Below are 12265 nucleotides of genomic sequence, written 5' to 3'. Positions count from 1 at the left end.
GGGAACTACTCTGCAGTGAATAGCAATGCAAATAACTTCCCTGCTATGGCTTTACCTTCCGTTAGCTCACACGGAATATTAGGTTCACCTATCAGCCCATCAGGATCTCTGGCACACTTTCTGCTTTTGACAGACAAAAAGCTTTATTATTTTTCATGCCTTTGTAAAGTTGTTCCTCAACATTTTCTGGCCTACTCCATTATGGTTTATATTTAACTTGCCAAAGTTAATGCTTTTTCCTATTCTATTCATTCGGATAAGACTCTTGCTTAAGAAAGATGACTTGTTTCTAAGGAGCCTTGTTTACGTTACTGTTTCCCCTCCCAAATCAGACTTTCACCACTGAAACTGGATACAGTACTACAGACTTGAGTTGTGTTCTTCGCTTTTTTTTTTCTTTTCCTTTTTTTTGTTAAGATTGTAATGAATTTGACACACAAACATAATTTCTCATCTTACGCATGTACACAAGACCCTGAAACGGCATCTCACTATGATATTTTGTTAAGACTACAGGAAACCTTTTTAGTCTGCTTCCAAGACAGAGTTTTTCTATCTTAAAGGTATAATCTGCATTTGTTCCTTGCAGATGTCTCACTTCATACTTGGACATCTTAACATACATTTTGTTGGACTGTGGCCATCTAAATCAGGCAATCCAGACTGTTCTCTGGAACTATGCAATCATTTATTGAGCACAACCCAATAAATGTACTATGCATGCTTAACCTAGGATTTTTTCCAGCTAGGATTATTAATGAAGACAGTAAGTGCTGCTCCAATGAGAACCGACTGACTGAGGACCCCATGAAAATAACTTAATTCAGTCTTTCCTTACCAGCAACTGCATTTTGAGATTTCTCAGGGCATTGCTCTTTAATCCATCTTGTGCATGTTCATGCTTGATGAAGTCAGAAGTCACATTTTTACCATGAAAGAAGCACTTACCAAGAAGAGTTACATCCTCTGAAAAATATTTATTCTATCTTAACTATTTCCATCATATTTTGCCTATTTACATTTAAAATTGCACAAAAAAGTCAGGAACCTTTAGAATGGGAAAACATTTATTCATTTTATTCATGCTTGAAAACAGCCAAACCCATTTTATCCAAATAAAACAAACAAACAAAAAAACCCCTATGTTTTAAGGCTAGGACCAAGCCTCATGGCAGCCCCAGAGATCATGTTCTACTAATGATATAAGAAACTGAAAACAAAAGCTAAAATAACAAATCACGCAGCTCCAATTCATAAATCTGGTGAGCAAGACAACTTGCAATTAAGAATTCTAAATACATTAAATTATAATATTTGGCTTGGTAACATTAACTTTGCAAAGTTCTTTAAATATGAGAGAAGTTTCAGAAGAGAATTATTTGCAGAACTACTAGTCAGCCATGCTTACATCAATGCTAGATAAAATAATCATATATCTGATGTTGAATTCTACTAATAAGGAAGGAAAAAAATCCTGGAAAAAACTGTTGACCTTAGTAAGGTGTAGGGGTCACATTAGAGAAGCAACTGAACACAGTATCCCCAGCAAGATGCCATCTTTAGAACTACAAATCTCATTTTTCAATGTCTGAACAAGAAATCAAGCAGCTAGTAAGGTCAGAGATGAGCTGCTCCCTCTTTGCATGGCATTACTTCAATGCAATAAGCTACTGGGGGCAGGTAATTGAACAGTGGTCTGCAAGTATCCACTGAAGCAGAGAAAACAGTTTGGATTTTAGCAAGGAAAAAAACTTGTTTGTGAATCCGAAAGTTTTATATAAATTGAAAATGAAGATGAATGTATTTGCAGTAATGAGTTTAAATCTGGCACGTAATTACCAGATTCTCCATCGACTGAAATCTTTAAGTCAAGACAACTAGCCCATGAACCATGATGAATTTATTGGGAAAAGTATGGAAATTACTTACTTTGGGAAGATGACAGTCATGAGTGCTGATGCATAACCAGGCTTGCACGCTCCCTCAGAGAAATTCGCATACTTTGATGCCAATTCTGGAGGCCTATAAAAAAAAAAATTAAAAAATGAGAGAGTCAAGACTCTCCTGCTATGAACTGGCTTTTGCAATCATCCAAGCCATTTTTCGTTCCTTACAGATTTTCCAAATATCAGCTATGAGGAATAGCAGCCAACATAGGAAAGTATTCATTTGTTGCAAAATAGCATCACGGAAGAATGAACAATGGATAGGGTTAAAGATATTTGAAATACCACTGAACTGCTACTTTTGCTGAAAGATTTTCATACCTAGGAAGGGAAAGTTCATGGAAGAAAAATATTACAACATAATTTTAGACTCCAGCATTTCAGAAGGAACAAAGTGTAACCAGCAGTTTGCTTTGGCTATTTTTCTAAAGTATGATCAAAGTTAAAATTACAGAAAAGTATTACTTGGAAGATACTTTTCAAACACTTGAAACAAATTGCCAAGGAGTTCTGAAAGGCTGTCATCAAGGGATGCATTCAGCATTTGGGACAGACAACATTGCTGTTGTTCTGTTGAGATGTGCCTAATAATTCAGCTTAGCTAGCAATTTCAGGGCCAAATACAGAATACATGTTTTTCTGCATTTACCTTTTGTGGAGAAACAGGGCTTGTTCAGCATTTAGCAACTCAAGGAAATATATTTAAGATATTACTATAGACCTAATGAGTAACCTGGGAAAAAAAAATAATTTGTTTGTTCGAATATTGCAAAATGGATCCACAAAAATAATTTTGAACAGCCCGTTATTAATGCAACAGTGTTTTGTTTTTTTTGTAGGCATCACCAACATCTGTTGGCTAACCAACTACTGCTAGAGGTAACGGGCCTGGATTCGGAGCATTCTGAGTGCGCAATACAGAGCTGCACAGGGTCCTGCAGAGACTGTGAACAGTAGTACAAACAGAACCCTGGCTGGCCAAATTTTGTATTTGAATGTCAATAACTCCATGCTGAACAGGCAGTAACTCCCCTTCTTGTACTGGTACTGAGATCACTTCCCAAGAGATCATGGCCAGTTCCAAGTGGATAATCGAGGTGCAGAGAGTTCATTTACAGTCAGGCACATATACCACAAAGTCTCCTAGACCTATAAAGAATAGACTATTTCTGATGAATAAAACTCTAAGTATTCAACAGCTAGAAAAGGATGTAAGCTAGAGAAAATAAAAAGTTACTGTAAGCGTTTCATTTGTTAAGACCTCTGTAGATGAAAAGAACAGGAAGAAACTTATGTTAGCATTGACCCAATTCTAATTCTGTCACAGATTTCACACGTAATTTTGGTCAAACAAATTTCACCTTTTACTATTGCAAATCCTCATCCATAGGATGGACAGAGCAACTTGACTGGTTATACTGTCATTTATTTACAGCAAAGATTATATTCCTCTCTCTCTCTACATATAGACAAACATACAGATATTGCCTAGAACACCAACCTACTTGTTCACCTTCCACAGGTGACGTTCTAATACACATCTCTAAATGAGAAAGTATCCAAGAAGTGAGCATCTGGAAAGCTGGATCCCAAAGACATGCAGTGAACTATCTGTTCAGACTTCAGTCAGGACCTTTATATAAATAGGCACAGGAACGAAAGGTGTTGTTGACAAAACAAAACCTTTTAATAGTGCTGAAATACATCCCCTTCTGATGTGTTCCAAAGGGACAGCATGGGGTACAGATCACAGCTTGCTGCAGCATGCTACCATTTCAGAGATGAAGAAATGGGGGAAATTTTAATCTTTTATTAAGCAAACTTAAGTGTTGCTGGATTTTTCTGGCTTAAGGAAAATACAGAAACCCTTAATACAAAAATCTTCAAAAACAAGCTCAAAGCAACTGGAATTTATCCATAGCCACCACTGCAGTGAGTCATTGCTGGCAAACCTGTATAACTATTTCAACAGCAGTCCTTTCTCAAACAACCTCTCAGTGGTCACACAGAATACCTTATGCCACAAGCATAGGCATTTTTCTCTTTTCTGATTTAATGGTGCTTTCATTATCAAATTAAGATGTCACTCAGATGCCCATCATGGTGTTTCTGTAGAATGGTAGGCTGAAAGCCCTGCACACACGATCAGCACAGCGCAGCATACTGATGGTGAAGCTGTCCATCACAGAGCCCACAAAACTCTCAGAGCCTGAGGGCAGAGCCGCTCACATTGCTTGGATGCAGTGAAGTCTATTACCCAGGCAGCCAGAGGCAGAATGCTTCTTGGATGCCCATTGTAGCTGGCGCCTTGTACATCCATGTCCTTTCTGGTAGCCACACGGTAAGCCAGAATGGTACAGAAAATGATAAATTGGCACTGTTTTAAATAATCTTCAGATTCCACTTTGAGGCCATGCTGCCATTGCTGGTATGCTCATAATGACGATATCAGTGTATAACTCAAAGCCAAATATTTGGAATTAGGCCACATACAGCCTTGATGCCTACCATTCTGCTGCTTCATGAAGTTATCCAAACTAACATCTGAAGTTGCGCCTGGGGAGGTTCAAGTTGGATATTAGGAAAGATTTCCTCTCTGGAAGAGCTGTTTTGCATTGGCACAGGCTGCCCAGGTTGGTGGTAGAGTCACCATCACCAGAGGCATTCAAGAACTGTGGTAACGTGGCACTGAGAGATGCGGCTTAGAGCCATCACAGGAACGGGCTGATGGTTGGACTAGATGACCTTAGCATCTTTCTGACCTTTACAATTCCATGATCTCACAGATTGCACTTCTATAAATTAGCCTGCAGAACACTTGGCGCGAAGCACCCCAAACTACGAAGCTGCAGGTATGAGGGAGAGACCTACATAGCCCCAAACAAACAACCCAGCTTTCCAAAGTCACACTGCCTGTTGGCAAGTACCCAGTTCTGTAACAAAAATAGGATGCAGAACTAAAATGCATGAATAAGCATCTCCCATGTTTGACGATGATGTACTTACTATACTGCTACTTTTGTGATTACATTTCTTATTTCTAAATCAAAACATGGTGCATGGCATTACAGAAGCTTATGCTTGATTCTTCATTTATAATCTTGCTTGCTGCTTACAGCAGAGGGGCCAAGAACTACATTCCAAACCAAACAATATTCTTTCCTCAGTGCTTTACCAGTAAATGGTTTCAATACACTAGCTCTGTTACTGTGCCTGGAATCAAAGGAGATCCCAGTGCCACAGAAGCAGCTGGGGTAGGTGAGCCATGGCTACTATGACTGCTGTTCAATGAAGGCTGAAATCCTCTCTACATCTCCCAAGTCCAAGCACACCTGTTCCAACTCCTGATTCTCGTACTCCTCATTACAGTAAGAGCATCAGGTGAGTGAAGAGCTGGCGGATATGGCAGAAAGCAAGCCATCAGACAGCACTATGGACCCTCACGTTTTCCTCAGGCTTTGTGCAGGGAAAAAAGCCCAGCAAGATACTACATTTCTCAAGAATGAATGAAAAAAACAATTCATAGTCAGTAACTGTAAACATCTGCATTTTTTAAACAAGTGCCTGCATGAGGGTGATGTTAAAGTAAAGCAATTGGCTTCTTTCCAGTAAAAGGAAACCACACTCATTCTTTCTTTTTTTCCTCTAACTTTTCTCCTATGAGAATAGCACACATCCTGAATTCCTCCTTAAAATTTTCTGTGCTTCTCTACAGTGTTATGTGGCCATCAATCTTAACAAAATTTCACAATTTGGATAAGTTAAAAATCCAGCTGCTTTCAGAGGATTAGAAAAAGGAACAAGATTTTTCCTTCTGCTCTTGAATTTGGCAGATGCGTGTCATCTTTTAATCTCAAATATGAAAGTGTCACCATGGTTAATTCCTTCATCATGTCCTGATCAGAGACAGCATGTCATCTTCATTGGGCTGGAATCTAAATTCATTTTAAAAAAATTAATGAGTATTAAAAACTCTGTTTGAACTACTGAAAAAAAAGGTCTGCAATTGAGCTCACATAATTGAATATTACAAAATCCAGTTTAAGAGATATGTTTTGCCTCATCTTCCACATGAACTTTAAATTGTGAATAGTGAAAACTGAAAAACCTCATCTGCTTGAGATCAACTTTCCTGATTAACTCTTGCACACAAGATATATGTACTGGTATGAATAAGAAACAAGGAAAAGGAGTTCTTGAGCAACATGCTAACTCTTCGCCTTGAGGTTTCTCTCTCCTTGGTCCAAAATAACTTGAGTCTTATACCATTATGACAGATTCACAAAGTGAACAGTTGATAAAGAACTGGCATAAAAAGGGCAAATCTCATTAAAATGGCAGATTGAAGCAGCTTATGCTAAGAATCCCATATCCACACAACCCAAAGTTCAGAGCATTCTTCCTCAAATAGGATTTCCAAGGACAGGCTCCCTGGGCCAGCTGCATCCATCACAGACATGGCACGATGTTGGCCAGAAGTATCCCTGTGAACCCCTGGGTCCCAGATAAATATTGGTGTATTTCATAGGCACTTGGAATAAAACTTTCAGTTTACTTTCTCCTAGATATGACCAGAGCTACACGTCAGGACCAGATTATGAACTCAATTAGCACACAGTACAATAGGGGATTTATTTCAAAATTACAGGGCTGCTCCAAACTAAGACACTAATGAAGATACAGCCTACAAAAGCAAGTATGCCATCAACTCTCCCATTATAGATCGCCAGCCTCATGGCAAGCATTACAGTTCAAGTAAAGGCAAGGGAGGACACCCTCAGCATGGCTGGGGAAGCAGCTTCCCTTGCATTCCTTCAGCTAATGTTGTTGAGTCCCAGATGAAGAGAGGTCATTAGCAATAACAAGCAGGTTTAACGTACATAGCAGTCAATTCCCCTGCACCAGTAAGATCTGGGGAATGAAAAGCATGTTTGCACATCAGAGTTCTATAAGCAGAGCCATGATCATCACGTCATTTTGACAAGTGACGTCTCCTTGGGCCCAAGGTATTAAGGAAGGAAGGGGAGCTGACAGACCTTCCTAGCGCTCCCTGTTCAACAGGAGGGCAGCACGGTTTAGGAAACAAACAGAAGTTTGAGGAATCCTGATTGTAGTTCTGTTAAAAGTTTCCAAACTTTGGTTCAGAAGGATTACATGGATGGATCATGTGACACTTGCTGTTTTTCTAGTCCAGCTGAGGAAAAGCTAAACAAACAAAAAGAAGGAATGAGGAGATAGAAAGAAGAGGAAAAGCAAAATGCTTACACTGAAAGAGACAGGAAATGCATCTATCACTACAGCCAGCTAAACAGATGTAAATATTTTCAAATGCTACTCCAGTATGTAAGCAAATTCTTCAAGGAGATTGTATGACTGAATAGGAACAGAGATGATTCAAATCCCTCTTTCTAAAGAAGATATGATGCACACTAAAAAAAATGTCCTATTCTGCTTCTCCACTGAGAACTGTGGCTTTTTGTGAAATTAATTTCTTAACAGCACAGATAACCAAAAAACACATTTATTTATTTATTTGGGCTATTCAAGAACACCAGCTGAAGAAGATTAGGTTACATTAAACTGTCTCAGGAAAACAACATTTTAAAGGCATTCCACGAAAACCCACAGCCCATCTACTTTGCCCTGGTCGAAGGCAAGACACAACATCAGTGCTATCTTTGGGAAACATCCACTAGACAGAGGGACACCAAAAGCAAAATACCACTAACATAAGCAGCAGTGTCATCCACCCTTTGTGAAGCGCCACCTTTGACAAACAAGTTCTCCCTTCATAAAACATGCACGAGGATCCTAATTCCTTATTGAATTCCATTTGATATATTTGATATAAAAAGTCAATCCCATCCTGGAATTAGATCACTAGGCAGGAGGAGGAATCTCAGAAGAGATCTCTGTGAGATACTGTCGGGTACCTGCCTTAGCAGGGGGCTGGACTCAGCAACCGCTTGAGGTCCCTTCCAACCCCTGCAATTCTGTGTGTCTCAACAGTGCTAAATACATAAACACCTTACAGCAACAAGTCATCTGTTTTTCAGAAAGGTTTGGATCACTGCATCATCTCTTACAGATGCAGAATCCAGTAGCCTGCCTGGAGCTTCTGGATAAATAACCCTTTCTCAGCTCCAAAAAAACCCCAATATGTTAGGATTCATGCAGACAAGAGTCAGAAACAGCCAAGCTAGAAAGGAGCTTTTCAACCAGTAAATGAACTAAATGGTGAGTTTACAAACCTGGAGTCAAAGAATGCAGGTGAAGATCCAAGAGAAGTCCATGGCATGTTTTGCATGTGACTTTATGCAGCGTGCTCCTCAGCAAATTGAGCAATAAACACTGATTTCCTGATCTCCTGATTTCCTTTTTTTCGTTTGTTTTGTTATGTTTTTTTTTTTTTTTTAAACATATTTTCTCTGTCTTTTTCTTTTCTTTTTTTTTTTTTTTTGAACAATTTCTGCTTCTGCTACAGCTTACCTTTAGGACTAGCTGCAGAGAGAATAAAACAGAATTGTATTCAAATAGACATAGCAAGCAAAGATGTTCATACATAAATCTTTGAATTCCTACATAAATGTCTGAAATAGCTGCCTAAAGAGTACTCTGAATTTCCTCCAAACTCAGAAATAACACTTCCTAATAATAGAACATGCAATTTCCAATCTTCAGCAAGTTAAATGCTGTAGCCCTCCATTTAAATTCCTCTAAAAACTCACAGTTTGCACAATGGCCATAAAAGATGAGCCAATTAAAAGTCTGATGGAAAATAAAAAAGCTCACCATTTTTGTCCAGCTGAAGGAATTCAGGAAGATAAATGTGAATGTCATAATTTTATTGCTATAACTCTCAGTCTTCATCATCACTCCTCATCTGTTACATCTACAAGCAGGCAATGCTTTCTTTGGATCAGGAACTGTGTTTTCCTATTTGCAGAGTAATGAATCCAGCAGTGTAGGTCTAGGAAAGACCAAGAAGTGCTATGGGGATGAAAATTAATAACTCAAATCCAATTAGAACACAGTAATCCCCTGCTCTTAGGAGTCGGTACCTCTGCAAACAAAGATACCTTTCCAAAGCTTAGAGCTGGGAAAAAAAAAAAAACTTCCTGAAGCACCACAGCTGAAATCACAGTTTTAAGTGTGTGGATACTACAATTCAGAAGATCTGATTGTCAAAACGCAGTGGGTTAGCAGACTTAACTGCCAAATGAGGAAATCAGTTAAACTAAGGTTTTAATCACCAAATTTTACTTCTGAAAAATTTCACAGAATCGAATCACAGAACCATTAGGGTTGGAAAAGACCTCTACGACCACAGAATCACCAAGGTTGTAAAAAGCCTCCAAGATCTCCAGGTCCAACCCCAACCTGCTCCACCATGCCCACTGACCACATCTCCCAGTGCCACATCCCCACGGATCTGGAACGCCTCTAGGTGACCCCATCACCTCCCTGGGGAGCTGTGCCACTGCATCACTGCTCCTCCATTCATTTCATTTGGTAACACAACCAGCCTAGGGAGCAGTTAATTTCAGATAAACTTACAGTGCTTAGCTGGTGCGAAAGCACCCTGACACAGCAGAGTGGTAAGGAAAAGACCAATAGTGATGCATTATTCACTATTTCCATATTGTCAGAACTAGAGGCATACATTAAAATTATCCTAAAGACAGCACAGCACCAACACAAGGAAGCCCTACTGCCCGGTAACATAAACCTACTCAGTCAATTTCATTATAATTTCATCATAGCATTAGAGCAGCCACAAGTAGAGCAGCCCTCAAATTTCAGGTGCAGCTGGCAGAAACCAAGCCCTAGAAGACTAAGTCTCACTTGGAAGAATCTCTCACCTACATGGTAGCAAATCTACATATTTTTTTTTTAGAGGGCAACAAAGACTGCTCTCTGAACTTTTATTTGAATGACCTGGAATAAAGAACTAATTCCTCTTAAACAAAGAATAAACATTTAAACAAAAATAAACATTTTCCTTTTTTTCTTTTTCTTTTCTGATCTGGATTGAAATGGAGAGGAGAAAAAAGCTCATCAGTGAATAATTACTTCAGATGGCATGAAGAGACGACCTCACACTTGGGGAATGCGGTTTAGCCGTAGTTTTACAAAATGCTCATATAGTCATGGGGCCCTGAATTTTTTTGCACTCTTCTTTCTGAAGAGATTTCGAGAAAAGCTGTCTTCACTCACCTGTATCAAAGACATGCCATGAACTCAAACGTGCACCAAGTAATCTAAGCACCACGCTGACTTCTTCAGAAGAGGAAAGCTACAAAGTGCAACATGCAAGAAATCCGTGTGTTTGTTCTACCAAGCCAACCCCCTGCCTTTCTGATCTGCTACATATTCTTAACATTTAATTTTTAGCACATACACACAGCACAGCTTTGACGTGTCTGGTCACGTTGCAGCAAAGCAGAAGACAAATTCAGAGGCAGATCAAGTAAAGCTGTCTCTTCCCATTCACCCCATTCATAAAGCCTCCTCACTGCCAGACACAAAAATATAAATGATGAGCTGACAACTGAAGTGTGTCTAGATACCACAGCAAGAGTGCTTTTCAGAGCGACATGCTTCAGAGGCAGGCTTGATAAACATTAGAGTGTTCCCTTGACAGAATACACACGATTTCCAGTCAGCCGTTCAGGGAGGGCAGATGAGGATTCCCCAAACCATTTCCCAGGGCAAACAGAAGGAAGCAGATTTCCTTGGAAGGAGAGCATTGCCTACACCAAGTCTAGCAGATGCAGAAGATAAGATGCTCAGTCACATCCATGCTTTAGGGATTTCTAACACAGGCAACTTTTGCATCAGTTTAACAAGAAGCCCATGACTGCTTTGGTCCGGAATAGGCAGCAACCTGTTTCCACATTGCTCCTTTATAACCAATCATCAAAAACATGGTGATGAACCCCAAAGTTTCACTGCAGATTCATACCAAAACCCATGGTTCTATGGAAATCAACTCCTTGCAATAAGCTGTATAACTAATCAGAATTTGAATGGCACGTTCCCTTAACAATTTTAACACAGAATACTTAATTTCTTTACCTTTCTGAGTTTTGAGAATGATCTATGCATAGACAGCCCAATCCATTAGAGTCATACGCATTTATTCAACTTCCAAAACATATTCTGAGAGTGAGAACACCTCAGTAGGAAGATATTTAGCAGCCAGGGCAGACATTAGCAAAAAGTAATTGCTTGAACTGGTCTGTTCTCTGAGGCTTAGAAGATTTTTGGAAGAAGAACGTGAAGTGTGGTTTATCATACAATTTTATCCCAAGAGAATAAAGAAATAGGAAGACTACTGGCAATTTGTGAGCTTATAGGTGGTGCCTGAATTCAGCATGGCATCTGAAGTAAGTTTACCTTTCTGAGATGGCAACAACTCCAACAACATTTGTTCAAACAACACTGAACAGAAATTTGTAAAGTTAACCAGTTGTAATCACACTCACCCTGAAAAAAAATTGCACTCTGTGAGATTACTACCGCTGCACTAATAAACTACAAAGTTAAGTGTTCCATGTCACAGATAGGGAGGGAAAAAAAGAACGGAGACTTTTTTCTGTAGGCTTCCCAGTTTTAACGCAACCAGTCTGTCTAGTTGAAAGAACGAAATGTGCAGACCCAGTCCTAAGAGGAGTATGTAACAAGAACTAATCTCATGCCTATACCAGTTATCTCTGCAGATCATAGAATCATAGAATCATAGAATCACCAAGGTTGGAAAAGACCTAAAAGATCACCCAGTCCAACCGTTCACCTATTCCCAATAGCTCCCACTAAACCATGTCCCTCAACACAACATCCAGTCTTTCCTTGAACACCCCCAGGGTCGGTGATTCCACCACCTCCCTGGGCAGTCTGTTCCAGTGCCTGACCACCCTTTCTGAAAAGTAATACTTCCTCATGTCCAGCCTGAATCTCCCCTGCCGTAGCTTGAAGCCATTCCCCCTGGTCCTATCACTAATGACACGAGAGAAGAGGCCGACCCCCAGCTCACTACAACCTCCCTTCAGGAAGTTATAGAGAGCAATGAGGTCTCCCCTGAGCCTCCTCTTCTCCAGGCTGAACATTCCCAGCTCCTTCAGCCTCTCCTCATATGGCCTGTGTTCCAGACCCTTCACCAGCTTTGTCCATTCAACAACAACAACAACAACAAAAGAAATGCATACTAATTTGAACTACATGAAATGCTTTTTTTTGTGTATGGAAATTCATGTTGGAAACCATTAGTGTGCTAAGAAAGGGCTGAAGAGCTTACAGTCATCATTTTTTGCCTTTAA

The 12265-nt window shown here is 39.7% G+C and overlaps 1 protein-coding gene across 6 annotated transcripts in view; it reads right to left on the bottom strand.

Moving 5' to 3' along the window:
• The window catches only part of ST3GAL3 (ST3 beta-galactoside alpha-2,3-sialyltransferase 3), a 144794-nt gene that overhangs the window by 89618 nt on the left and 42911 nt on the right, over positions 1-12265 (bottom strand). For all 6 annotated transcript variants that reach the window (XR_006168880.1, XR_006168879.1, XM_042819251.1 and 3 more), the window contains one exon: positions 1930-2022. Coding sequence is in view for 4 of the 6 variants with exons in the window: in XM_042819251.1 (XP_042675185.1) it covers positions 1930-2022 (93 nt within the window). In the remaining 2 variants the exon portion in view is untranslated. The remainder of the gene's footprint in view (positions 1-1929; positions 2023-12265) is intronic.

The sequence above is a fragment of the Centrocercus urophasianus genome, unplaced genomic scaffold (genome assembly GCF_019232065.1).
Source record: "Centrocercus urophasianus isolate 14NV4802_14NV808 unplaced genomic scaffold, USGS_Curo_1.0 seq_18, whole genome shotgun sequence".
Lineage (NCBI taxonomy): Eukaryota > Metazoa > Chordata > Aves > Galliformes > Phasianidae > Centrocercus > Centrocercus urophasianus.
Note: the sequence above shows the minus strand (reverse complement) of the source record. Positions and strands in the feature narration are given on the sequence as shown.